This window comes from Macaca fascicularis, chromosome 1 (genome assembly GCF_037993035.2).
Source record: "Macaca fascicularis isolate 582-1 chromosome 1, T2T-MFA8v1.1".
NCBI lineage: Eukaryota > Metazoa > Chordata > Mammalia > Primates > Cercopithecidae > Macaca > Macaca fascicularis.
Window position 1 is genome coordinate 228,648,560 of NC_088375.1, and position 26,664 is coordinate 228,675,223.

Consider the following 26,664-nt stretch of genomic DNA (forward strand, 5'->3'; position numbering starts at 1 on the left):
GCGCAGGCGCGGCCGGCGCGTTTCCCCGGGCTACAGCCGTCGCCGCCGCCTGCTCGTCCGCCGCCCTGCGCCATGGCGGGCTGCGCGGCGCGGGCTCCGCCAGGCTCCGAGGCGCGTCTCAGCCTCGCTACCTTCCTGCTGGGCGCCTCGGTGCTCGCGCTGCCGCTCCTCACGCGCGCCGGCTTGCAGGGCCGCACCGGGTTGGCGCTCTACGTGGCCGGGCTCAACGCGCTGCTGCTGCTGCTCTATCGGCCGCCTCGCTACCAGGTGCAGGCCGGCGGGGGCCGGTGGGGCCTGTGGGGCGGGCGGGGGTCCGCTTGGCGCGGCGCGTGGGCACCTTTCTCCCCGGGCCCGCAGCAGCCTCCCACGCGCGCGCTCTTCACCCACGAGTTTAGGTCTCAGGAAGGGACCCTCCCTCTCCGGGCTCGGGCGCCCTGCACCCGAAGAGTGGGTGTTAAATTGCAGCTCGTGCAGCTCAGCTGGTGCGCGTGGGGTGGGAGTGAGCGAGCCCGCGAGTGCTTTTATGTAACTTAAGGTGCAGAGACCTACCTGCTGCCCTGTCTCAGGTCAAAGGCCCCGCAGTGACGTGGGTGGAGCTGGGCGCACGGGCTCGGGTGCCCAGACCTCATAAACTAGGCTTAAGCAGTTTTCCTACAGCCGTGAATAATCATCGTGAATAATAATAATAGTGGCAGCTAAAATTTAGGTAGCAGTTAGTCTTAAGTGTTTTACGTGTGTGATTCTAACCACAGTCCTAAATGGTAGGTACTGTTATCCCCTGGGTGTAGATGGGGAAGCAAGCCCAGAGAGGTTAAATAACTTGGGAGGCCACACAGCCAGAGAGAAGTGGGTGCAGAATTTGAACCCAGGTCGCCCACTTCTCCCTTTCAATCTCAGCAAATCGGCTCTGTCTGCTTGCCTGTGGCCTGCCTATTCTGGGAAGGTCAGCAGCCCAGATCTGTACTCTGAGGACTGCGAGTGACTGAGCTGCTCTTGGTTCCTTTCAGATAGCCATCCGAGCTTGTTTCCTGGGGTTTGTGTTCGGCTGCGGCATGCTGCTAAGTTTTAGCCAGTCTTCTTGGAGTCACTTTGGCTGGTAAGAATTCCTTTTGGAATACTGGTTTTCAGGCGAGGGTGGACAGATCAGAGGGTCAGTAGTGGCATTTCCTCATCCCTATCTCATCTGTGACCGGCAGAAGGCTGTTCAGGGTTCTCTGGAAACAAGTCTGGCTTCCCCCTAGTTGCTCACATTTCAGCCCTTGTGATTTCGTGCCTGTGGGTTGGTTGTGAATCAGGCAGAAGCAGATCTCCCTGGCACCCCCAAAGGCGCTGTCATCAGCAGCTGTGGTGACAGCATTCAGTAACATGAGCAGCCCTTCCCGGAAGGGGTGCAGGTCCTCGGTGGCGGGCAGGGGCAGGGCTCTGGCTTGTCTTCATAGGCCTTTTTCATCTCTAATTTCTATTAGGTCACATCTAGTGCATCCCCACAGCCATTGTAGGATTTTTCCCTACACTATGATTTCAGTCCCTTGAGCCTTCTAGTCTGACCTGGATATGAACCAGTGGCTTCAAGGTAAAAAGTTTTAAATCTCCTCTTATCAATATTTTGAGCCATCTAATCCTTTGCTGGAATTATTTCAGTTTTGTTAAATTTTGTATCCGACATACATCACTCCTTTATGTTGTTATCTCCCTCTTTCATGTTTTATTGTGTGTAGTGTCATTTTTAAAGGACAGAAGGGTCCATAATGCCTCCGTGACCTGTGGGTTTGTTTTGCCTGTGACATTCAAAAACAGTCCCTTGCTGGGTGCGGTGGCTCACGCCTGTAATCCCAGCACTTTAGGAGGCCGAGGTGGACAGATCACGAGGTCAGGAGTTCAAGACCAGCTTAGCCAACATAGTGAGGCCAGGAGTTCGAGACCAGCCTTGCCAGCATAGCAAAACCCTGTCTCTACTGAAAATACAAAAATTAGCCGGGCGTGGTGGTGGGCACCTGTAGTCTGAGCTACTTGGGAGGCTGAGGCAGGAGAATCGCTTGAACCTGGGAGGCAGAGGTTGCAGTGAGCCGAGATCGCACCATTGCACTCCAGCCTGGGTGACACAACGAGACTCTGTTTCAAAAAAAAAAAGACTGGAAACAAAACTAGTCCCTTAAAAACTCCACTTTTTGCAAGCCTGAGGTAGTAGATGCTGCGATGGGTACCTGTGTCCACGCTCAGACAGGTGAGAACAGGGCCTCATGGACTTAGGGACAGCTCAGGAGACCGACATCTGCACTTACGGCTAACTTGGTTCTCTTGTCCCAACTTAACTCTCTTTTTGTCTTTAAATAGGTACATGTGCTCCCTGTCATTGTTCCACTATTCTGAATACTTGGTGACAGCAGTCAATAATCCCAAAAGTCTGTCCTTGGATTCCTTTCTCCTGAATCACAGCCTGGAGTATACAGTAGCCGCTCTTTCTTCTTGGTTAGAGTTCACACTTGAAAATATCTTTTGGCCAGGTTAGTGTGCCTTATGTCCCCCTCTGGAGGGGAAAAGGGTGGCTCCCATTCAGGCTGAGGACAGTGACATTGATTCACCTTTCAAGTCTAATCTCCCCCAAGCGATTTTCCACAGACCTCTATCCTCACTAAGCTATTTATAAAGGATGAGCTCCACTCGTGAATTCTGCCTCTGGATTTTGACTCGAGGACGTGCTGACCTTTTGCTTTAAAGTTTGCATCACATAGTGCACCATCTAACGTGAAGTCCCAACCTTGGGTAGTTGTGATTCTGATTTTACAATCAGATGATATTTAGATGTTTCATGTAAGAGTTTACTGGCCAGGCATAGTAGCTCACGCCTGTAATCCCAGCACTTTGGGAGGCTGAGGTGGGTGGATCACATGAGGTCAGGAGTTTGAGACCAGCCTGACCAGCATGGTAAAACCACATCTCTACTAAAAATACAAAATTAGTCGGGCCTGGTGGTGCATGCCTGTAATCCTAGCTACTTGGAAGGCTGAGGCAGGAGAACTGCTTGAGCCCAGGAGGTGGAGGTTGCAGTGAGCCGAGATTGTGCCATTGCACTCCAGCCTGGGCAATGAGAGTGAGACGCTGTCTCAAAAAAAAAAAAAATTGACTAACAAAAGCCTCTGTATGTGGAATGCACTCTGAAATTGAATGTCTCACAGCCAATGAAATGAAATACATGTAGCTCCTGGGATTCAGGGTGGAAACCTTGGACCCTTCTTTTCTTCTCTTTTTTTCTTTTTTTTTTTTTTTTTTGAGACGGAGTCTCGCTCTGTTGCCCAGGCTGGAGTGCAGTGGCGAGATCTCAGCTCACTGCAAGCTCTGCCTCCCGGCTTTACGCCATTCTCCTGCCTCAGCCTCCCGAGTAGCTGGGACTACAGGCGCCCGCCACCTCGCCTGGCTAGTTTTTTGTATTTTTTAGTAGAGACGGGGTTTCACCGTGTTAGCCAGGATGGTCTCGATCTCCTGACCTCGTGATCCGCCCGTCTCGGCCTCCCAAAGTGCTGGGATTACAGGCTTGAGCCACCGCGCCTGGCCCTTTTCTTCTCTTAGCTGTACTTGTCCCCAAATGAAGGACTGAGCATGTGGCTGGGGGTGGTGAACCAGAGAACCCATCAGCTGTAGCAAGAGAGCATCTCTTTACCATGATGCTTTCATTGTGCTTATTGGCATTTTAAAGTAAACCGATGAACAGCACAACTTAGGAGAATGTGTTTTCTTATGAAATTTTAACGTGATGACAAATGCTGATTGCCCACGAGCACATTTTCTGTTTCTGTCTTTGGGAAAATAGGTTAATTTTAAGCAGTGCGAAGGGAAGCTCAGCCGGCCAATGTTTTCACTCCTCGTGTGTCATCGATGTCTCTCTCCCACAGAACTGAAGCAGATCACCTGGCTCAGTGTCACAGGGCTGCTGATGGTGGTCTTCGGAGAATGTCTGAGGAAGGCGGCCATGTTTACAGCTGGCTCCAATTTCAACCACGTGGTGCAGAATGAAAAATCAGATACACATACTCTGGTGACCAGCGGAGTGTATGCTTGGTTTCGGCATCCTTCTTACGTCGGGTGGTTTTACTGGAGTATTGGAACTCAGGTATAATATGAAATATGACACCACTCCCCTTTTTTATTTTTTATTTTTTTAAGTAACATTTTAAACATTGTGATACAATTCACATACCATAAAAGTCACCGTTTCGAAGTACACAATTAGTGGTTTTCAGTGTGTTCATGAGGTTGTTGGTCTCCTTTAAATAATAGGTACGTGTTCTTCTTGGCGTGTTTCAAGTGATAATTTAATAAAAGTCAAGAGAACTAATGTAGTCTGTAATGCTTTTTAGTATGTGCCCAAAACCTGGGTGCATAAATCCTTGGTGCTGTTAGCTACCTGCTGTATCCCTTTATCCTGTTTCTGCCTGTTTTTTTTTTTTTTCTTTTGTTTTTTTTTTCGGTAGAGACAGGGTCTTACTATGTTGCCCAGGCTGGTGTCAAACTCTTGGCCTTGAGTGATCCTCCCACCTCAGCTTTGCAAAGTGCTAGCATTATAGGCATGAGCCATTGTGCCTATCCCCTTCTCTGCCCCTTCAACCTATTAATAGATCTGAAACACCCCAGAGGGGCTGAGGACAGAGATGGCCCTTAGGGAAGGGAGTGCCCTCTACCACTCGTGTGGCAGCTTGGCTGGATTTCATCAGAAATAGGTATTAATGGGGTCGAGGCCATGTGTTAGTGAGCTGTGTGGAGCCATGTAGGTTTGTTGTGTCTCAGGCTGAAGAAAAGGCCTTGTTTCTTTCTTTTTTTTTTTTGAGACCTAGTCTTGCTCTGTTGCCCAGGCCAGAGTGCAGTGGTGCGATCTTGGCTCACTGCAACCTCTGCCTCCCAAGTAGCTAGACACAAACCACCATGCCTGACTACTGTTTGTATTTTTTTTTGTAGAGACAGCGTTTCTCGAGTTGTCCAGAGCCGTCTTGAACTCCTGAGCTCAAGCAATCTGCCCTCCTGGGCCTCTCAAAGTGCTGGGATTACAGGCTTGAGCTACGGTGCCTGGCCTTTTTTTTTTTTTGAGACGGAGTCTCACTTGTCGCCCAGGCTGGAGTGCAGTGGTGTGATCTCAGCTCACCGCAACCTCCACCTCCCAGATTCAAGCGATTCTCCTGCTTCAGTCTCCTGAGTAGCTGGGACTACAGGCACCCACCACCACGGCTGGCTAATTTTTTGTATTTCTAGTAGAGACAGGGTTTGACTGTGTTAGCCAGGATGGTCTTGATCTCCTGACCTCATGATCCGCCCGCCTGGGCCTCCCAAAGTGCTGGGATTACAGGTGTGAGCCACCACGCCCAGCTTTTTTTTTTTTTAAGACAGGATGTTGCTGTGTTACCCAGGCTGGAGTGCAGTGTTGTGATCATGGCTTACTGCAGCCTTGACCTCCTGAGCTCAAGTGATCCTCCTACCTCAGCCTCCCAAGTAGCTGGAACACATTACAGGTGTGTGCCACCACATCCGGCTAATTTTCAAATTTTCTGTAGAGGTGGTTCTCCCGGCCGGTTGCCTGTAATCCCAGCACTTTGGGAGGCTGAAGTGGGTGAATCACTTGAGGTTAGGAGTTTGAGACAAGCCAGCCAACATGGCAAAAATTAACACCCGCGCCCGGCTAGTTTTTTGTATTTTTTTAGTAGAGACGGGGTTTCACCGTGTTAGCCAGGATGGTCTCGATCTCCTGACCTCGTGATCCGCCCGTCTCGGCCTCCCAAAGTGCTGGGACTACAGGCTTGAGCCACCGCGCCCAGCCAATTAATTTATTTTTTTGAGATGGAGTTTCGCTCTTGTTGCCCAGGCTGGAGTGCAATGGCGTGATCTCAGCTCACCGCAACCTCTGCCTCCCAGTTCAAACGATTCTCCTGCCTCAGCCTCCTGAGTAGCTGGGATTACAGGCATGCGCCACCACACCCGGCTACTTTTGTATTTTTAGTAGAGACGGGGTTTCTCCATGTTGGTCAGGCTGTTCTCGAACTCCCGACCTGAGGTGATCTGCCTGCCTTGGCCTCCCAAAGCACTGAGATTACAGGCGTGAGCCACCATGCCCAGCCCCTGGCTAATTTTTGTATTTTTATAGAAGCAGGGTTTTGCCATGTTGCCTAGGCTGTTCTCAAACTCCTGGGGTCGAGTGATCCACCCGCCTCAGCCTCCCAAAGTGCTGGGATTATAGGTGTGAGCCACCACATATATTTTTTCTTTCTTTCTTTTTTTTTTTTTTTTTTTTTTTTTTTTGAGACGGAGTCTTGCTTTGTCGCCCAGGCTGGAGTGCAGTGGCCGGATCTCAGCTCGCTGCAAGCTCCGCCTCCCGGGTTTACGCCATTCTCCTGCCTCAGCCTCCCGAGTAGCTGGGACTACAGGCGCCCACCACCTCGCCCGGCTAGTTTTTTGTATTTTTAGTAGAGACGGGGTTTCACCATATTAGCCAGGATGGTCTCGATCTCCTGACCTCGTGATCCGCCCGTCTCGGCCTCCCAAAGTGCTGGGATTACAGGCTTGAGCCACCGCGCCCGGCCTTTTCTTTCTTTTTTTTTGAGACAGAGTCTCACTCTGTCGCCCAGGCTGGAGTGCAGTGGCGTGATCTTGGCTCACTGCAGCCTCCACCTCCCGGGTTCAAGTGAATCTCCTGCCTCAGCACCCTGAGTAGCTGGGATTACAGGTATGCACTACCACGCCCAGCTAATTTTTTGTATTTTTTAGTAGGTTTAGTAGGGGTTTCACCATGTTGGCCAGGCTGATCTCAAACTCCTGACCTCAGATGATCTACCTGCTTCAGCCTCCCAAAGTGCTGGGATTACAGGCATGAACCACCGCACCCTGCCTGTATATTTCTTTTTTTTTTTTTTTTTTGAGGCGGAGTCTTCACTCTGTCGCCCAGGCTGGAGTGCAGTGGCGCAATCTCGGCTCACTGCAAGCTCTGCCTCCCGGGTTCACGCCATTCTCCTGCCTCAGCCTCCCGAGTAGCTGGGACTTGCGCCCGCCCCTGCGCCCGGCTAATTTTTTCTATTTTTAGTAGAGACGGGGTTTCACCATGGTCTCAATCTCCTGACCTTGTGATCCGCCCACCTCGGCCTCCCAAAGTGCTGGGATTACAGGCGTGAGCCACCACGCCCGGCCATATTTCTTTTTTAAAATTATTACTTGGCTAGGCACAGTGGCTTTGGGAGACCAGAGCAGGAGGATTGCTAGAGGCCAGGAATTAGAAACCAGCTTGGTCAACATAGTGAGAACCCTTCTCTCCAAAGGAAAAAGTTAAAAATATATCTGGAAGTGGCTCGTGCACCTGTAATCCCAGTTACTCAGGCGGCTGTGGCAGGAGGATCGCTTTGATTGCTACTGTACCCCAGTCTGGGCAACAGAGTGAGACCCTGTCTTCCAAAATAAAATTATTTATTTGTGTATTAAAGATGAGAGCTTACCGTGTTGCCCAGGCTAGTCTCAAACTCCTGGGCTCAAGCAGCCGTCCTGCTTTCATCTCCTGAGTAGCTGGGACTATAAGTGTGCACCACCATGCTCAGCTAATTTTTTGTTTTTAGTAGAGATGGGGTCTTACTGTTGCCCAGGCAGATCTCGAACTCCTGGGCTCAAGCAGGCCTCTCACTGCAGCCTCCCAAAATGCTGGGATTACAGGCGTGATCCACCATGCCCAACCCCAAGCCTTATTTCTTGAAAATGTTTCTTGGCCGGGCGCGGTGGCTCAAGCCTGTAATCCCAGCACTTTGGGAGGCCGAGGCGGGCGGATCACAAGGTCAGGAGATCGAGACCGCAGTGAAACCCCGTCTCTACTAAAAATACAAAAAATTAGCCGGGCGCGGTTGTGGGCGCCTGTAGTCCCAGCTACTCGGGAGGCTGAGGCAGGAGAATGGCGTGAACCCGGGAGGCGGAGCTTGCAGTGAGCTGAGATCCGGCCACTGCCCTCCAGCCTGGGCGACAGAGCGAGACTCCGTCTCAAAAAAAAAAAGAAAGGGCCAGGAGTTCGAGACCAGCCTGGGCAACATAGTGAAACCCCAAAATACAAAAATTAGCTGGGTGTGGTGGCGCATGCCCTTAGTCCCAGCTCCTTGAGAAGCTGAGGTGGGAGGATCACTTGAGCCCAAGAAGTTAAGGCTGCAGTGAGCCATGATCACGCCACTGCACTCCACGTGGCAGAGTGAGAACCCGTCTCCAGGGAGGAGAGGGAAAAAGGTAGGAGGCAAAGTGGGCACAGCGTGGGGAAGGCAGGAGACTGGGGAAGTAGGCGAAATGCTGCTTTTCTTGGGTTGGAAACCCAGACTCAGGAGGTGGGATTGAGGCTCTGGAGCTCTCTGAGCATGGAGGTGATCTGCTGGAAGGGGCATTTCGGAAGCTCAGTTTTGTGGCCCCGTATCTCGTGCTGAAGCAGAGGCTCTGGGTTTAGGAGGCAGAGGCCCAGGCAGCTGTGGTGTAAGCAAATGCATTTGTGGTGGGAGGGTCCTGGGCAGGAAGGCAGCGTGCATGGGACCTCATGTTGGGGAGCTCACACCAGGAGGTGGGGGGCATTGCTGTCACCCCAAGCTGAGGGTTGAAATCCAAGAGGTTGATCTTGTGATTTTCAGATCTCTGTCATGTAAGAGGAGCAACAGAAAAGCACGTGAGAAAGGCCTGCAGCACTGAGTGCTTAGGGCTATGGTGACAGTACTGCTCCCAGAGACCCTGACAGTCTCAGCAGGGCATGGGCACAGAAATCCTCTGGGTATTAGAGACAGACGCCCACCAAAGCACAGGGCATCATCCCACGGTCACCCTGATGAGCCCGGTGTCTCCCTCTGTTAGGTGATGCTGTGTAACCCCATCTGCGGCGTCAGCTATGCTCTGACGGTGTGGCGATTCTTCCGCGATCGAACAGAAGAAGAAGAAATCTCACTAATTCACTTTTTTGGAGAGGAGTACCTGGAGTATAAGAAGAGGGTGCCCACGGGCCTGCCTTTCATAAAGGGGGTCAAGGTGGACCTGTGACGGGCAGTGGCTCCGGTGACCTTGGGGCCTCCAGCCCCGTGCAGCCTGGGACAAAACTGTTTCTGGTCGGCCGCTGCAACATGGATTTTCTTAATCGTTTTACATCATTAGTCACTCTTCTGGAATGTCACTCAAGACCAAGCGGTCAGAAGGCCTGAGGACCCAAGGCCCCACTGGAGCAGTCTGTCCTTATGCCGAATCAAGGCAGAACATGAGTGAAAGACGAATAAGAGGCAAATCACAGCAATATTCCACAGCGCCCTCCAGAGTGACCTGGGGAGGACCGAGGCCACACGCCACTGCCCCCGAGGCCAGAGTGTAAGTAAGGGATAACCAGGACTCCCTGGGAGAGATGGACTCTGTCCTCAGCAACACTTCCACAGCAGAGCGGGGTAGCAGGTACCCCTTCTTATCAGCATTAAAAATGCATTTACAACCTTTCATTTAACCGAAAAACACAAACCGCTTTAACCTCTTTATTTCTGTCCCTCACTGCATGAACATCTATACAATTTTAAAAATATTTCCTCATAGGATGCTTTGGCCTTTCATCTATTTAATCATAGCTACATATCTATTTTTTATAAGTAGCAGTACACATTCAAAGGGGTATTCCTAGCTCAACGCTTGGTGTTCTAGCTCAACTTTTATCCTGCAGCAAGTAAGCCTAGATACCTCCACACAATTTGGCTGAGTGGCTTTGTGTGAACGTGGCCCCAGGCCAAGGGGATCATGGCCCTGGCCGGCTTTCCTGGGGGTCTCAGCTCCTGTTGTCAGTGACAGGCGGCTCAAAGGAGCGTCCATTTCTCTTGATCCAGAAGTGCTAAGTGAATGCCTGCTCTGTGCGTGGCCTTAAACATTGAGAAGTGCTGCTCTCCATTTATTTGGGATTTGATTCTCATTTTACCATAGCTTATATTCTCAATTTCAATGTCAGTCTCAGAACTCTTGTTTTATGTGTTGTGTTCTCAAAATTACATTGTCCCTCATGTCATTTCAAACTGTTTTCAAAGGGATTTGAACATACACAACTACAAATCCAAGCAGACTGACTCTCAAAAATAATCTTAAATACTGCAAATAGTCCCAACCAAGATTCAGTCAATATGTTTGTTTTGCAAGTTTAGGAGAGTAGTTGGCTTTGAGTCACACATGGAAGCTTTAAGAGGTGAAACGCTGGCTTCATTCTGGACTAGACAGGAACTTGGCCTCAGCGTGAGATCCTGCCATGCAGTGTTACGGTGGCACTGAAGAAGTATGAATGTGAAGGCGTGGGCTTGGGGCCAGAGCACCACTCTGCTGCCCCACCACGCAGCTTGTGAGGAGCCACTTAACCTTTCCGTGCCTAGACCTCCCCATCTGTGGAATGGGGTCAATACCACCTACCTCACAGGGGTGTTGTGAGGACTGAGAAGAACAATGTCAAATGTTTTTAATACTCGGATGTGGGGGCGACATCAATGAAATCTGTACTGTATAAAAGCTACACAAAAATGGGCAGACATTTGGTTAATTGTACCAGATACCTAAAATGTATGTTCAGAAAAGCATTTTATCAACTCAGAGATACGACGTGTTTCTAGATTTCATGGCTTAATGAATTTTTTCATTGTTATATATACCAAAGAGGCTTACGGGTTCATTGATTACTAGTATGACAGCTGCTGGTTTGAAAACCAGACGGCCAGGCACGGTGGCTCACGCCTGTAATCCCAGCAATTTGGGAAGCCAAGGTGGGTGGATCATGAGGTCAGGAGTTCAAGACCAGCCTGGCCAACATGATAAAACCCCGTCTCTACTAAAAATACAAAAAATAGCTGGATGTGGTGGTGGGTGCCTGTAATCCCAGCTACTCAGGAGGCTGAGGCAGGAGAATCCTTTGAACCCAGGAGGCAGAGGTTGCAGTGAGCTGAGCCATTGGACTTCAGCCTGGGCAACAGGGTGAGACAAAAAAAAAAAAACCCAAAACCAGACAGACTTGCCCATCGGCCCTCACAACATGCATGCAGTGGGACTCTAGCCAAGGCGGTGGCCAAGCCATCAGTAACAATTTCTCTGGAGTGAATGAATGATCCCCAGTGGGACCACGCATGCCTAGGGCAGCAAATTCCACTTCCTAGAACTGCAGACCGGGAGAGGATGTAGTTAGATTCTGGCAGCCCGCCCTGGCTCTTTGAGGGAAGGTTCTTTCCCCTGCTCTGAGTAGGGCGGGCCCAGCCTCCATTCCCATTGGGAGCCACGAAGTCGTCTCGTTGATAGGTGTAGGGCAGCTGTTGGCAGCCGCTGGCCTTGTGGATGGTAAGCTGACGGTGTTGGCATTTAATGCCATCCTCCATCTGCCAGAACCCAGAAAGTCCACCTTCCTGCCAGGCCCACCTGGATGGAGCCCAGGAGGCAGGTCTTAGGGTTTCACGGTGAAATGCTGCCTGACACCAGGGAAACCTGACATTGTATTCTGCTTGAGAGAGGAATTCCAGGGGTAGGGATGGTGAGAACATTCCCAGCCTCTTTATAATCCCAGGGCAGCAGTCAGCAATTACTTAGGGATAAAAGATGAACTCTTTTTTTTTTTTTTTTTTTTTTAGACGGGGTCTTGCTCTGTGGCACAGGCTGGAGGCTGGAGTGCAGTGGCACCATCTCGGCTCACCACTACCTCCGCCTCCCAGGTTCAAGCGATTTTCCTGCCTCAGCCTCCTGAGTAGCTGGGATTACAGGCTTAAGACACCATGCCCGGCTCTTTTTTCGAGACGGAGTCTCACATTGTCGCCCAGTGGAATGGCACGATCTCCACCCACTGCAACTTCTGCCTCCCGAGTTCAAGCGATTCTCCTGCCTCACCTCCCAAGCAGCTGGGATTACAGGCATGTGCCACCATGCCCGGCTAGTTTTTTGTATTTTTAGTAGAGACGGAGTTTCACCATCTTGGCCAGACTGGTCTCGAACTCCTGACCTCATGATCTGCCTGCCTCGGCCTCCCAAAGTGCTGGGATTATAGGCGTGAGCCACCACGCCTGGCCAAGATGAACTCCCTAAGGGCAGGATTTGGTAAGTGATTGACTTCTGTTTAGTTCTGTGATCTTGAGATTATTTTTAGCTTTATAAATTTAGCAGTGGCAGGGCCCGCAGAGAATCAGGTTAGTGCGGTAAAGGCCACATCACCAATTTTCTCAATTTAAAAAACTGTCAAGAGATTTATTTTTCCATTGCAGGTTTTAAAGTGGAGATTCTTAAGTGGAAAATAGGTACTGCTCAGAACAAAGCTACTTGGAAACAGCACAACATGAAGCCTTTTGTGAGGGCTTGCAGGCCGCTGCTGAGTGGCAGTTTACAGAAGAGGTCGCGGGGTGAGCCTCTTAGGACAGAAAACAGAAGGCAGCAGTGCACCTGCCACCCCTTTGTTGGTGCAAGCTGCTCCTTGAGCCTAAAAAGTAGGCTTTATTCATCCCTTCTGTTCATTTACCAACCTGGGGGATTGATATGACCAGGGAAAACATTCCTAAACCAGGAAGCTGCACTAGCCGATCAGGCTTGGTAAGGTCTCGGCCACAGCTGGCTGCTAGGAGTACCCCCACGATAGGCACAGCACACCACTGTCCCTTCGCTGCACTTTCTTCCTGCCTTAGGTAGGTGGGCTTGCCCACCATAGTTTGCTTTTGTCGTGGTTTGGCAAGGTTAGAAGACCTCGACCTCTCTGTCTTGCTGGGAAGTGCTTACTCTCTGGGCCACTGCTGCAGAAGACGTGGTACTTGTCATGGGTTTGGAAGACACAGCCATCTGCAGTAGAGGCAGCCTATCCCATTGCAAGGAGAGGAACTTAATGGAGTAATTATTCTACTCTTCTTTTTACATACAGAAATGTTTATTTAAATATTCTAAATTGGATTTTCTTTCACAGATACTGATTATTCTTTCGAGTTCTTAAATAAAACGGCACTTGATTTCACTCAACCACAGTGTGATTGTGTGGGATGTGAAACTCTGAGGTCACTCTTGGGTAAGAGGTGTCTTAAGCCTTCAGCCTCAAACCACATGTGTTTTGCCTCCTCAATTTCTTTCTGAATTCGTACCTCTAACCAGTTGTAATGATAATTCCTTTTGCCCTACAGGCCACCACATAGGTTTGTAAGGCCTTGGAACAGGAGCCTCAGTGCCCTGAAGTAGCAGGTGCAGGGGCAGTGGACGTTGATGTGAGTGATGTGTTATGTGTTGAATGTGCTGCTATGTTAGCATGTAGACCCATTTACTGTTAATCACTGAATCAAGCTGGATATTTGCTTAAATGTGACTATCTGGGCATCGTTTTGCCACAAAAACTTTTAAAAGTTTAGGTCACATGGGTTAATTTTTAACAAGCAGTTATTAAGCTCCTCTAAATGGAAAGGGTACTGTGGAGAAATGGAAAACTGCTTGGAAAAAACTACTAGAAAAAAGGTTGTTCTTACCCAGTGCTTTGCTATCAACGGAAGGTGGACGCAGGAGAGCTGCAGGAGTTTGGGAAAGCAGTGAAGTAACTGAGACCATCTGCTACGTAAGCTGGCCAGGTGCTAACCCCTGGCTTTAGGAGCTCTGCCCTTGCTGGAAAGGGAGAGAAGCTGGAGCAAAGGTTCCTCATCCTTCCGTGAGTCACTGCTCAGATTACTGGGTGGAACTTTCCAGTAGCACCAGGTTAACAGTGGGACTGTAATTCCGGAGGAACTGGATTCCTTTGCGATAGGGCAGGTGCTACTCAGCGGTGGAGTCTTGTAACCTAACACTCAAACCGGCACACCCCGACGGACTACACTGCCCAGCACAGGGTCTAACACACAGATGCTCGGTGCGTAGGTGTGGAACAAGCGAGGGATTTCTTGCTGGATGGCCACTCCCTCATGTTTTCCATGTGGACTGGGAGTCATCCCAAGCTACTGTGACAAGGACAAAGACTTCGTGCCTTGCAAACATGGGGAAAAGCAAAACTGCCCAAACCAAAGAACCTGAAATTACGGCCTGTCAGAGTCTCTGGGTTTTATTATTGACAAATGATTACCTTTTAAAGAAATAACCAGCCGGGTATGGTGGCTCACCCCTGTAATCCCAGCACTTTGGGAGGCCAAGGCGGGTGGATCACCTGAGGTCAGGAGTTCGAGAACAGCCTGACCAACATGGAGAAACCCTGTCTCTACTAAAAATACAAAAAATTAGCCGGCAGTGGTGGCACATGCCTGTAATCCCAGCTACTCGGGAGGCTGAGGTAGGAGAATTGCTTGAACCCGGGAGGCAGAGGTTGTGGTGAGCCAGAGATCGTGCCATTGCACTCCAGCCTGGGCAACAAAGTGAAATTCTGTCTTAAAAAAAAAAAAAATTGGCCAGGCACGGTGGCTCACTCCTGTAATCCTAGCACTTTGGGAGGCTGAGACAGGTGGATCACCTGAGGTCTGGAGTTCGAGACCAGCTTGGCCAACATGGTGAAACCCCATCTCTACTAAAAATACAAAAAATTAGCGGGGCATGGTGGCAGGCACCTGTAATCCCAGCTACTCGCGAGGCTGTGGCAGGAGAATCACTTGAACCCAGGAGACAGAGGTTGCAGGGAGCCGAGATTGCACCATTACACTCCAGCCTGGGCAACGAAGAGCGAAACTCCGTCTCAAAAAAAAAATTTTAAAAACAATGGGAACAACCTTCTCTCCAGTGTCCCAGTCTTGTGCCTGCTCTAAAAGCCTGACCCTGGGGACCTGTCCCATTTGCTAAGTCAGGTGTTCCCTCCATGTGGGGATGTCACCCCTGTTTTTCTGTTTGGATCTGTGATGATCCTTATTTTTGAGTAGAGGCTCTTCCGAGAGGCCGTTCGGAGCCCAGCTGTTTCCTTTAGGCTCTGACGTCTTCTCTCTCTTTTCCGGGACACTTCCTGGGTTATTCCTAAAGGGACAGCCTCATGTGAGCCCAGCCCGCTCCCCCATTTCACCGTATCCCTGCACTAAAATCCACTTGGGCGAAAGCTCTCAGAATGGCACGTCTTCCTGGAAGGCCTCACTGAGTGACCATGGTTCAGCTTCAGAACCAGGAAGGCTCTGTTTCCGAAAGGATCTTGTCTACTGAGTAGGAGCTGGTTCAGGGACGGCTGTGAGTTGCTGAACCATCAGGCTGTGTCAGTGGTTTCTGGTGACATTGCATTTTGAATTTGGAAGCATCTGAGCTAATAAATGGCAGCGGTGCAGGGGAGGCTGGGGCCAGACTCTGCTCTATCACCAGCCACGCTGTGACTCTGGCCACTTCAGCAACCCTCTGTACACCCCTAGGCTCTTCCAGTTCTGACTCTACAGTGCTGTCCTCTGCCCTGTGACTGACTACGTTTTCCTGAGACCAAAATACACAAAGATCAGCCTGTGACTGTGTCGTAGGTGTTACTGCACAGCCGTCTCTTCCTCTGGCAGGTATTGGGGTGCACATTGTGGCTCTGGGGAACAGTCCTCGGTCATTTTCTCATTTCAGTGACCCGAGTCCCCTAGCGTCAGCATGTGCAGCTCCTAGTGGTGAAACTGGAAGCAGGCAGCAGCCACGGCTGTTTATAATGGTAAAATGGGGTCGTGTCTATCAAAGTAACACCTGTTTTATCTATGAGGTCCCTTGTTTAAGTTACTCATCTGGGCTGAGAGCCTCTCTGACCCCTTGTTTTACAAAGAGGCCCAGGCAGGGTCCCAGAGCTGGAGCCAGAGGGGAAAAGCCTGGAGTTTCCTTTGTCATCCTGTTGGCCTCAGAAGCCACAGCGCATGCCCGCTCTCTGGTGGAGAGACTCGCTTTACCTGGCTGAGGCCGCGCTGTTCCTGCTGTCGTTGTGCGTGTTTTGTAGACTCTCTGACTGCTCATCCACGGGTGCCTGAAACCTGGCAAGAGAGTGGGCACCAGAATCTCAAGGGAGCCCAGCCAGCTGCTGCATGGCCTTAAGCTCAGAAACCTCAGAACCAAACTCTGCCACCACTCATGCACCCACCTAGCGTTTCATTCTTTTGCTCCTCAAATATTTACTAAGGTCCAGCGGTTGGCGAGGGCCAGGCCCTGCCCTCATGGAAGCTGTGTGTTGGTCGGGGCAGACACGCTGAGGGAGGGAAAGGTGTGTGGTACAGGGCGCCAGGGGGACCTGCCTTAATCCAGGTGGAGTGGGGAAGGCCTCTGCAAGAGTACTCCCTTGTGCTCAGAGCTTCCAATCTGCCTCATGGCTCCAACCCTGCCCCACTCCTAATATGAGCAGATACTCAAGGGGTGACCTGACATCTGAGAAAAACCTTCAGCCTGGAAGACAGAAACCTACACAGGCTTAGAGGGCGTGGTGGCGCACACCTGTAATCCCAGCTACTCTGGAGGCTGAGGCACAAGAATCGATCGAACTTGGGAGGTGGAGGCTGCAGTGAGCTGAGATTGGCACCATTCCACTCCAGCCTGGGCGACAGAGCGAGACTGTCTCAAACAAACAAACAAAGACCTTCACAAGCAAAAAGCAACTGGGAGGAAACACTTCAGGGAGAAAATTTCCAAAAGGAAAAAAACCGTCGGCCTCAGAGGGGTAAGATATTGTGTCCATGAAACACCAGGATACCATCAAAAGAAACAGGGTACAGAAGGAGCTGTTGGAAATGCAAAACAAGATAGCAGAAATGAACTACTTAATGGAAGATAAAGATGCCTGGCACGGTGGCTTACGCCTGTAATCCCAGCATTTTGGGAGGCTGAGGCGGGAGGATCACTTGAGCCCAGGAATTTCTTTTTTTTTTTTTTTTTTTGAGACAGAGTCTTGCTCTGTGCTCCAGGCTGGAGTGCAGTGGCGCGATCTCGGCTCACTGCAAGCTCCCCCCCCCCCGGGTTCACGCCATTCTCCTGCCTCAGCCTCCCGAGTAGCTTGGACTACAGGCGCCCGCCACCTCGCCCGGCTAATTTTCTTGTATTTTTTTTAGTAGAGACGGGGTTTCACCATGTTAGCCAGGATGGTCTCGATCTCCTGACCTCGTGATCCGCCCGTCTCGGCCTCCCAAAGTGCTGGGATTACAGGCTTGAGCCACCGCGCCCGGCCGAGCCCAGGAATTTCAAAACCAGCTTGGGCAACATGGCAAGACCCCATCTCAAAAAAAAAAAAAGAAAAAAAAAAAAGGGCCGGGCGCGGTGGCTCACACCTGTAATCCCAGCACTTTGGGAGGCCGAGGAGGGCAGATCACCTGAGGTCGGGAGTTCAAGACCAACCTGACCAACATGGAGAAACCCCGTCTTTACTAAAAATACAAAATTAGCCGGGTGTGGTGGCACAAGCCTGTAATCCCCCCCGCTCAGGAGGCTAAGGCAGAAGAATAGCTTGAACCAAGTAGGCGGAGGTTGCGGTGAGCCAAGATCGCACCATTTCTCTCCAGCCTGGGCAACAAGAGTGAAACTCCATCCAAAAAAAAAAGGGAAATGGGACAGAAAAGGTAAATTAGAGGGCCAGCCCAGGGGAGCCAATATCCAACAACAGAAATTTCAAAAAGAAAAAGTGAAGAAATCAACAAATTGAAAAAGAGGCTGGGGGCCGGGCGCGGTGGCTCAAGCCTGTAATCCCAGCACTTTGGGAGGCCGAGGCGGGCGGATCACAAGGTCAGGAGATCGAGACCACAGTGAAACCCCGTCTCTACTAAAAATACAAAAAATTAGCCGGGCGCGGTGGCGGGCGCCTGTAGTCCTAGCTACTCAGGAGGCTGAGGCAGGAGAATGGCGTGAACCCAGGAGGCGGAGCTTGCAGTGAGCCGAGATCGCGCCACTGCACTCCAGCCTGGGCAACAGCGTGAGACTCCGTCCCAAAAAAAAAAAAAAAAAAAAAAAAAAGAGGCTGGGAGCAGTGGCTCATGCCTATAATCCCAGCACTTTGGGAGGGCAAGGCGGACGGATCACGAGGTCAGGAGATCAAGACCATCCTGGCCAACATAGTGAAACCCCTGTCTCTACTAAAATACAAAAAAAAAGGCCGGGCACGGTGGCTCACGCCTGTAATTCCAGCACTTTGGGAAGCCAAGGTGGGCGGATCACGAGGTCAGGAGATCGAGACCATCCTGGCAAACACGGTGAAACCCTGTCTCTATTAAAAATACAAAAAAGGCCGGGCGCGGTGGCTCACGCCTGTAATCCCAGCACTTTGGGAGGCCGAGGCGGGCGGATCACAAGGTCAGGAGATCGAGACCACGGTGAAACCCCGTCTCTACTAAAAATTACAAAAAATTAGCCGGGTGCGGTTGTGGGCGCCTGTAGTCCCAGCTACTCGGGAGGCTGAGGCAGGAGAATGGCGTGAACCCAGGAGGCGGAGCTTGCAGTGAGCCGAGATCGCGCCACTGCACTCCAGCCTGGCCTGGGCGACAGAGCGAGACTCCGTCTCAAAAAAAAAAAAAAAAAAGAAAAAAAAAGAAGAAAAAATTAGCAAGGTGTGTTGGCACGCACCTATAATCCCAGCTACTCTGGAGGCTGAGGCAGGAGAATCATTTGAACCCCGGAGGCGGAGGTTGCAGTGAGCCAAGATCACGCCACTGCACTCCAGCCTTGGCGACAGAGCGAGACTCCATCTCAAAAAGAAAGAAAGAAAAAAGAAATATGCCAGAACTGAAGATCATGAATTTTCAGGTTGAAAGGGCCTGCCAGTATCCAACCTAATGGATGGAAATAGACTCTCACCAAAGTGAAATCTCAGAACACTGGGAGCAAAGAGAAGATTCTACAAGCTTCCACAGAGAATTAGTAGGTCGCATTACAAGGGTAGGAGTCTGAGCGCCTTCAGACTTCATGAACAACAACCATGGAAGCTAGAAGACAAGAGAGCGAGAGAATGATGCCTTTGAAGGAGAATCCTTCCCAATCTAGAATTTCCAGTCTAGAATTTGATACCCAGTGAAACTGTCAAGTGTGAAGCTAGAATGGAGGCATTGTCAGACCCAGCCACCCCAAACACGCACCTCCTTCGCACTCTTTCTCAAGAAGTTACCAGGAGGTGGGCTCCCCCAAAACCTGACAGGCACTTCACCACACGGGTGGTGAAGGGAGAGCCCAGGCTCCAGTCATTCCCTAGACCTACAGGGCAACCAGTCTACCCTGGGGCCCAGTGACTCAGAGACAGGAACACTGAAGACTTGCCGCCAAGATCCGTCTGACACTGGAACCCCGGTGATGCCTGAGTACAGTGCTGAGAGAGCCTGGTCAGGACTCTGCACAGGCTTGGCCTGTCTTGCATTGATGAAGTTCCTGCCCTCTCCTCCATGTCCTGCCGCCTGGATCAGCCCAGTAGGACCCTCGTGACACCCTTAGGAAGTGCCTTCTGCTTTCACCTACTCTTGAGGGTTGGAGGGACCAACTATGATCCTAAAAGCAGAAACTCAGAGCAGCCCACTCACTGTGACCACGCTTTTGCAAATGTCCGGCACCTGGTCTGCCCAGATGCCCCAGCTGAACCTGCATGACCTGGCCAGCTGACTTCCCTGAACGGGGTCCTGTGGGTGTGGCACCTTTCCCACGCATTTTTTTTTTTTTTTTTGAGACAAGGTCTCACCGTGTCGCCCAGGCTGTAATGCAGTAGCGTGACCTCAACTCACTGCAACCTCTGCCTCCACCTCCCAGGTTCAAGCGATTCTCGTGGCTCAGCCTCCCCAGTAGCTGGGATTACAGGCATGAGCCACCATGCATGACTAATTTTTGTATTTTTAGTCGAGATGGGGTTCCACCATGTTGGCCAGTCTGGTCTGGAACTGCTGACCTCAGGTAATCTGCCCACCTCAGCCTCCCAAAGTGCTAGGATTACAGGCGTGAGCCACCGCACCCAGTCCCCAAGCACATTCTGAAGAGTCTCAGTGGCCCTGGGAACACCCCTTGGCCTCACCTGGGCTCCAGCCGCTCCTTCACCTTGGCAATGGAGCGGACGTAGGGCGTGATCTGCTTGGTGATGGTGGTCAGGTAGGCATTCTCCTGCCTCAGCTGGAGAAGGTCATGGAGCTGGGCTGTGGGGCCAAGGCCAGAGCATGCGGTCTTAATCCTGAAGCACCTGGCTTCAGGTTTTCTTTTTTTTTTTTTTTTTTTTTGAGACAGGGTCTTGCTCTGTCACCCAGGCTGGAGTGCAGTGGCCGGATCTCAGCTCACTGCAAGCTCCGCCTCCCGGGTTCACGCCATTCTCCTGCCTCAGCCTCCCGAGTAGCTGGGACTACAGGCGCCAGCCACCTCGCCCGGCTAGTTTTTTGTATTTTTTAGTAGAGACGGGGTTTCACCGGGTTCGCCAGGATGGTCTCGATCTCCTGACCTTGTGATCCGCCCGTCTCGGCCTCCCAAAGTGCTGGGATTACAGGCTTGAGCCACCGCGCCCGGCCCAGGTTTTCACTCAAGCCAGGCACCATCTAAATATCCCGACCATTTCCATGGTGACCTCTAATTAAAGAGTGAGGCACTTGGTGGGGGCATTCTTCTCAATGAGTCCTGACCCCACATGCATCATTTGGGGCCGGTTAGCAGCCGGGAGGCACAGTCAAGCGCTAAGGTGAGGAGTGTGGGGATTTGCATCTGGTTAGTGGCCGACCCTGACTTCCTCCCCTGCTAGCATGTGGGTTAGCTCGGGGACAGGGGGTTCACTCAGCAGCCAACTTCCTGGAACCTTCATAAATCTCCTGCTCATTAGCCACTTGCTGATAGGATTCCTCCCAAATCTGAAAGAGAAAAGCTGGACATTGGATGTGGCAGTGAGCTGGAATTTACAGTGGTGGCACTGCTATCTCTAGCTACTCGGATCTACAAAGCACCCCCCAGCCAGGTCCACGTGATTCCAAGCAGCAAAGACTCCCAGGCTCCAGACCCTGCCACATGAGAGTCCTATAGGGCACAAGCCAGGTCCTCTTTCCCTGCTTACTGTGGGGGTAGCCCAGGTGTCCCCTGACAGGTGGGACTGGAGTTAGAGTCTTTGGGAGGGCTACCTCCTGGAAGACGACCCTCATGCCCTCTAAGGAGGTGTGCTCCGAGGCGATCTGCACGTCCAGTTGCAGGGACTTGCTCAGGACGTCTCCCATGATCTCCGCCTTGATGAGCGAGTGGTGCTTGGTGAGGTCTCGGTGCAGCTCCTGTACCTGGTCCTTGAGGCCCTGCATCTCCGCCTGCAGATGCTGCCCAGAGGGGCCGTGTGAGAGCGTGGGTCACCCTGGGCTGTCTTTACTGCCAGAGACTCGGTGGAGGAATCGCTCCCAGGTTCAGCAGCTGGGACAACTCAATTTTCCTGAGCGTACCTTGGTGAGGAGTGGGTTAGGACATTTCCCCCCCGCAGATCCCTGCCCGCTCACCCTGTAGGTGTCCTCATAGTGGCGGCAGTGCTCTGTGAAAGGCGTGTTCTTGCCCTCTGCCAGCAGCACCTTGGTGCTGATGGACCGGTGCAGCGTAGGCTTTTGGACGGGTGACCTGGACATCTTTCCTACTGGGGAGGGGCAGTGGGGCCCCGTCAGCACCTTGGGGCCTAAGCCCCCTGCCAGCCTGAGGAGAGAGCCAGTGTGGATGCAGGGGGTTGCAGAAGTCTGCCCCTCCCCTGGCCTCCCAGGGCAGCCCCCTGGACTGTTCCGGGCTCTCACAGCCCTCTCCACCACCTGGAGCACAGCAGAGCCACCAGGAGCTTTGAAAAGCCTGGGGCAGGGCCTCACCCGGACATCCACATCTATTTTTTTTTTTTTTTTTTTTTGAGACGGAGTCTCGATCCGCGCCCAGGCTGGAGTGCAGTGGCGAGATCTCGGCTCACTGCAAGCTCCGCCTCCCGGGTTCACGCCATTCTCCTGCCTCAGCCTCTGGAGTAGCTGGGACTACAGGCGCCCGCCACTACGCCCGGCTAATTTTTTTGTATTTTTAGTAGAGACGGGGTTTCACTGTGTTAGCCAGGATGGTCTTGATCTGACCTTGTGATCCACCCGCCTCGGCCTCCCAAAGTGCTGGGATTACAGGCATGAGCCACCGCGCCCGGCCCCATCCACATCTGTTTTTTAAAGTCCCTGGAGTGGGTTCCAGGGTGTGGGGCCAAGAGCAAGTCCATCGGAATGCTGCCAGGGCTAGGACCGAGTGAGTGGTGTGTTCACTTCTATGCTGGACACAGGAAGTGTGGGCCCAGTCTCTCTTAGTCTTTGGGGCCCCTGGGCACACACATGCTGTTTTAGCATTTCTCCTAACTCCTCCCCAGATGAGTCCAGGAATCAGGCCCCCTATGACTTCAGGCCACCTAGGTGGCGGTTAGCCCAGCCCCAGGTGCCCCACCCCAGGGGAGGCTGCAGTGGCGGTTGGGGGCCTGAGTCCTCCCCTTCTCCTTTAGCGGAGCTCCGAGTCAGGTCTGCCATGGACTTCAGATCCAGAGCTTCCTGCTCCCCTACTTAGAGGACTCGCCCTGGCCACCCCCTGTGCCTAGACACTGTGCTGGGAGGGTGTCGAGCTGGAGGAAGGAAGGGTGGCACCTGGCTTTTCCCTGGTAATCTGGCCTCTCAGCACCCACCCTCCCCCACACCTCAGTGTCGGGGACCTTGTGCCTGGCCTCCCCAGTTGCCGCTCACATGTTAGCACCACTTGCAGCAGCTGTCACCCGACGTGGCCCCAGCAGCAGCAGCGGCTCCAGGCAGCGCGCGAACTCGGCTCGGTGGTCACTGGCAATCTGGGCAGCAGGATGGGGTCAGGAGGTGGCCTCCACTGCCCTGCGGGTCCCCCGACCCTGGCCCACCCAGGCCACTGCACACCTTGCTGCTCCACACAGGCCTTAGGCGGTACGGCCGCGTGACGATGCCCTGCAGCCTCTCCATCAGCTCCTGTGGTAGTGAGGAGGGCCTCAGGCCGGTGGAGGTGTGGCAGCCGGGGGCAGGAAGAGGGGAGATGGAGGCGAAACACATCTGTCTTTGGCACTTGACTTGGTGTCCCTTAGCGGTGCCCGCCCTCTTCTGGGACTCATCCAGACAAACCCCCCACCCCATCCGCAAATCCATAGGAGAGGGGGCGGCTGGACTCCAGTGGTCACTCCACCCCATGGGGGACTGGAGGCTCATGACCCCTTCCTGGCTTCCCTGTCCTTGTAACAGTGGCCCTAACTGGTTTGCAGATGATGGAGTTGGGAGGGGGTCAGTCCCGAGACCCCTGGACCAGGCTCCAGGTGACAGGCTGCCCACTCCTGAGTTGGTGGCTTTGGTCTACAGGGTGGGCTCCTGGTGGGGAGGGGGCATCTGCAGGAGCAGAGGAGACTCACATAGCCCAGGTCCAGGAACTCAGCCTTGGTGGCCAAGCTGAGGAAGGAGGAACAGATGACCAGGTGGACCTGGGGGAGGAGACGCTGCTCAGTGCCTGGCCGGGGAGGAGGGACCCACCCGCACCCCAAGCTCCCTGTACCTGCAGGGTGGGCAGCAAGGTGGCCAAGTGAGAGAGCTGCTCCTTGAAGGCCTTGTCCTTCTCTTCGTATTGGCTGGGGGAAGGAGGCTGCCTGGTCTCCAGGGGGCCAGGAGCAGGGACAGGCATTTCCATCCCCCCAGCCATCTTCGCATGTCCGTCCCCGAACCCCTTCTCTGCACCCTGAGCCATGCTGCCCTCCTTAGCTGGGAGGACATTTGGATGTCTTGCTCCTCAGGGTGGAATGCCCAGGTTCGGAGCTGAGGGCATGGAGGCCAAGGGGTTTCAAAGGAAGCAAGCCCCCCTCCCCCAACTCACCTCTGCACAGCCTGCAGCAGCACCGCTTTCCTCTCTGCCAGCCTGTCCTGGGAGAGATGGCGAGCATGCTCTTGATTTGTGCCCCAGCCCTGCCACCTCCCACCATGCCTACCCCCGGGACCCCCGCCACCTGCTGGTTACGCTAGGTATCTCTCCAACCTACCAGCCCTGCATCCACTGCCTGAGGGCTTGGGTCCTCTCACCCTAAATGTCACCTCCCCAGGGAAGTCTTTCCTGACCACCTCACATCCCCACCACCAGCCTGGAGCAGGCCCTGGTTTCCCCTCCCAGTTGTCCTAGCAACTCCAGGAAAGTGCTTGGTGCAAGGCCTGCTGCCCCACTACGCTGGAAATCCACAAGGCCTAGGGACCGGCCCTGTGTCGCCAGTTCCCGGCTGGGTCGTTTATTCCCCAACCCCCACCCCTCACCTGCATGCTGCCGAAGAGGGCGTGGATAGCGTTCTCCTCCTCCGCAGCGCTGTGCCGCACCTCCTCCACCATGGCCTGCAGCAGCGCGATGGCCTCCCGCGTGGCCGTCTGCAGGGCCTTCACGGCCTGGGGACAGGGCGGGGTCAGGCTCGCGAGCGCCGCCGCGCGGCCCCACACCCCTGCCCCCGCGCGCCAGACCCCTGCGCTCACCAGCACCGCCTGCTCCAGCCGCTCACAGCCCTGCACGTAAGCCGATTCCAGGTCCACGCAGTGCGCCCGGCTCTCCCTGCGGGAGGCGGCGGGTGAGGCCCGCTCCGGCCGCCCCCAGCCCCCTCCCCTCGCGTCCCCGCTACGCACCCCTGCATGTCGCGGAAGCAACGGATGCACAACAGCAACTTCTTGTCGGTGGAGAACAGGAGGTAGGGCTCTGCGTGCAGCGCTGCGGGGGCAGCGGGCGGTGGTGAGGGCTCCGGGCAGTGCCCGCCCTGTTCCCACCCCCAGGTCCCCGGTCCCGCAAACCTCACTCACTGCACTTCTGGGGCACGTCGCGGCTTCGCTGACCCAGGGCCACGATGTCGTGGCGCGCGAACATGCGTGCTCGGTGCGTCTCATCGCGGCAGCGCGCGCACAGGGGCTGTCCGCACGTGTTGCAGAAGTACGTGGTCTCCACGTCCTGCGGACCGAGCGCGGGCTCAGGAGCGCCAGAGCCCGACCGCGGCCGGCGCGGAAACCGCAGCCGCCGGGTGTCATTGCGCGTGTTTGTCCCAGCCGTGGCGGAGTGCGCGGCTAAACGCAGCTCTTTCCTGTAATCTAGGCACTTGGCGTTCTGATATACCCGGTTTACAGATGAGGGCACTGCGGCTCAGAGGCTGATTAAGTAGGTCCGTGGAGTGGGGTGGGGGACAGGAAGAGAGGGCAGAAACTGCCTTTATAAAACATTTCACCGAGGCGGGGTGTGGTGGCTCACGCCTGTAATCCCAACAATTTGGGAGGCCGAGGCGGGCGGATCACCTGAGGTCAGGAGCTGGAGATCAGCCTGGCCAACGTGGCAAAAGTCTGTCTCTAATAAAAATACAAAAATTAGCCGGGCATGGTGGCGGGTGCCTGAAGTCCCAGCTCCTCAGGAGGCTGAGGCAGAAGAATCACTTGAACCCGGGAGGTGGAGGTTGCAGTGAGTCAAGTTGGCGCCACTGCACTCAAGCCTGGGCAATAAAGCAAGACTCCGTCTCAAAAAAAAAAAAAAAAACAACATATATATATATATATTTTTTTACCTGCAACAAAAGGGGTGTGAAGGCCTCTCACGGCCCTCTTGGCACACTCAATAGTGGCCAAAAGGTGGTGAACACCCTGGCAGTCTGGAGTCACACCTGGGCGGGGGAGGGGAAGAGCAGTGAGAGCTTTAAGGTTCTCCTCCCCAAGCCAGACCCAGGGCTGGAGTCCAGGGCTTGGCTTGCAGCCCTGGTATGGGCACATGCAATGGTTGACATAACAGGTCCTACCTGCAGTCCCTACCTCTTGCTAATCCTCTCTGTACCTCTGGGTCACACATTTCTCAGCACTTGCCCTGAAGGCTGGAGCTTTTGCCCTGGTCAGGCCGTCCTCCTGGGATTCCCAATACATTTTCTGGTCTCCACAGGCCAGAGTCCCCCGTGCCCTTTACAGCCCAGAGGGAACAGCATGCTGTCCCCATCTCCCCTGGGCTGTAGCTGCTTCTATGCCACTTGGGTAGCAGAGGCCCTTCAGGGTCGGCCCAGGCCTGCAAACTGGACTGCCCTTCCTGTGCAGGTCCACAACTCCACCCTGAATTGGGGATCAGTGAGTTCTCCCCAGATCGAACGGCCTTAGCTCCTGCCACTGTCTGGGCACTGGCTCAAGTCCCTTGTTCTGGACCTCAGTCTCCCCACTGGCATAAAGGGGTTCACATTCGGGGCCAACATGCCCTAGGGAGGTGCTGGAGAATCCACCGCCAGGTCATCCTCTGAAGATATGCTGGGTGCATGTGCAAGCATTGGGGACTGTGTAATCTGGTACCCTCTACTCCTCACCCGCCCGCCCCGCCGCCCCTGCCTGCTCGCTGCACTCCAGGTCACAGTTGGCACAGCGCACCGCCTCCACGCCATCCCCCGAGCTGTCCACCAGGAACTGCAGCAGCCGGTCCACCGGTGGGAGCCCGCTAGGACCCTTCACCACCGTCTGGTGTCTGCAGAGAAGCCCAGGCCCTGAGATTCTGACACCCCTTCCCCAAGGCTCCCCACCCCCGCCCCTCACATTCCAGGCTGGAGCTACAAATAGCTGTGTTGGGAGGTGGGGTGCACCACAGCTCTGGGGTTTGCTATAAATATCACAGCCAGTGCTCACCCTGCCCTGGTCCCTACCCTTGCCCAGTCCTGGGCACTCCTGCAGACAGTGGGGTTGGTGCCCCTAGTATCAAAAGCAGAAGCTGCCCCTTGGCATCCTCTCACAACATTGGGCAAATTAGAGCCACTCCTGGGTTCCTTGAGTCCACATAACTGTAACTGTGTTTTGTGGACCTAAGACTTCT

The 26,664-nt window shown here is 53.4% G+C and overlaps 3 protein-coding genes across 19 annotated transcripts in view; 2 read left to right on the forward strand and 1 right to left on the reverse strand.

Annotated features, from left to right (window-relative positions):
* The first annotated feature begins 47 nt into the window (after positions 1 to 47).
* ICMT (isoprenylcysteine carboxyl methyltransferase) lies at positions 48 to 12,969 on the forward strand. Of its 5 annotated transcripts, none has more exons than XM_074022026.1 (6): positions 48 to 267; positions 1,008 to 1,096; positions 1,467 to 1,573; positions 2,335 to 2,504; positions 3,891 to 4,108; positions 8,839 to 12,969. In XM_074022026.1, exons 4-6 carry the CDS (start codon positions 2,339 to 2,341, stop codon positions 9,019 to 9,021), a joined length of 567 nt encoding a protein of 188 aa, XP_073878127.1. In that variant the 5' UTR covers positions 48 to 267; positions 1,008 to 1,096; positions 1,467 to 1,573; positions 2,335 to 2,338; the 3' UTR covers positions 9,022 to 12,969. The 5 variants fall into 5 exon arrangements, with proteins under 5 accessions (XP_073878127.1, XP_073878132.1, XP_005544991.1 ...); XM_074022031.1 differs by having other exon boundaries at positions 1,012 to 1,096; XM_005544934.4 differs by lacking the exon at positions 1,467 to 1,573.
* The window catches only part of RNF207 (ring finger protein 207), a 14,721-nt gene continuing 918 nt past the window's right edge, over positions 12,862 to 26,664 (reverse strand). The window contains exons 3-20 of one of the 13 annotated variants that reach the window (XR_012426936.1): positions 26,190 to 26,322; positions 24,648 to 24,792; positions 24,477 to 24,558; positions 24,330 to 24,405; positions 24,120 to 24,245; positions 23,692 to 23,738; positions 23,377 to 23,449; positions 23,237 to 23,305; positions 22,737 to 22,805; positions 22,557 to 22,654; positions 21,315 to 21,501; positions 20,955 to 21,140; positions 20,639 to 20,690; positions 19,877 to 19,994; positions 18,682 to 18,809; positions 16,339 to 16,437; positions 15,804 to 15,884; positions 14,011 to 14,919 (exon numbers count right to left, since the gene is read on the reverse strand). Coding sequence is in view for 8 of the 13 variants with exons in the window: in XM_005544935.5 (XP_005544992.3) it covers positions 14,748 to 14,919; positions 15,804 to 15,884; positions 19,877 to 19,994; positions 20,639 to 20,690; positions 20,955 to 21,140; positions 21,315 to 21,501; positions 22,557 to 22,654; positions 22,737 to 22,805; positions 23,237 to 23,305; positions 23,377 to 23,449; positions 23,692 to 23,738; positions 24,120 to 24,245; positions 24,330 to 24,405; positions 24,477 to 24,558; positions 24,648 to 24,792; positions 26,190 to 26,322 (1,714 nt within the window). In the remaining 5 variants the exon portion in view is untranslated. Of the gene's footprint in view, positions 14,920 to 15,803; positions 15,885 to 16,338; positions 16,438 to 18,450; positions 18,573 to 18,681; positions 18,810 to 19,876; positions 19,995 to 20,049; positions 20,705 to 20,954; positions 21,141 to 21,314; positions 21,502 to 22,556; positions 22,655 to 22,736; positions 22,806 to 23,236; positions 23,306 to 23,376; positions 23,450 to 23,691; positions 23,739 to 24,119; positions 24,246 to 24,329; positions 24,406 to 24,476; positions 24,559 to 24,647; positions 24,989 to 25,393; positions 25,490 to 26,189; positions 26,323 to 26,664 lie in introns of those variants that run through there. The other 12 variants (XR_012426935.1, XR_012426948.1, XM_074021987.1 and 9 more) reach the window with 12 other exon arrangements.
* Positions 24,387 to 26,664, forward strand: part of RPL22 (ribosomal protein L22) — a 26,789-nt gene continuing 24,511 nt past the window's right edge. Inside the window, exon 1 of the mRNA XM_065530590.2 lies at positions 24,387 to 24,538. The gene's annotated coding sequence lies outside the window, so the exon portion shown is untranslated. The remainder of the gene's footprint in view (positions 24,539 to 26,664) is intronic.

What these genes read in the sequence shown, in the direction of transcription:
- ICMT (XM_005544934.4), top strand. Translation starts at nt 73, where the DNA reads ATGGCGGGCTGCGCGGCGCGGGCTCCGCCAGGCTCCGAGGCGCGTCTC. An exon ending in TCTTGGAGTCACTTTGGCTG is followed by an intron (nt 1,097 to 2,334) that starts GTAAGAATTCCT and finishes GTCTTTAAATAG; the next exon opens with GTACATGTGCTCCCTGTCAT. An exon ending in ACTGGAGTATTGGAACTCAG is followed by an intron (nt 4,109 to 8,838) that starts GTATAATATGAA and finishes TCCCTCTGTTAG; the next exon opens with GTGATGCTGTGTAACCCCAT.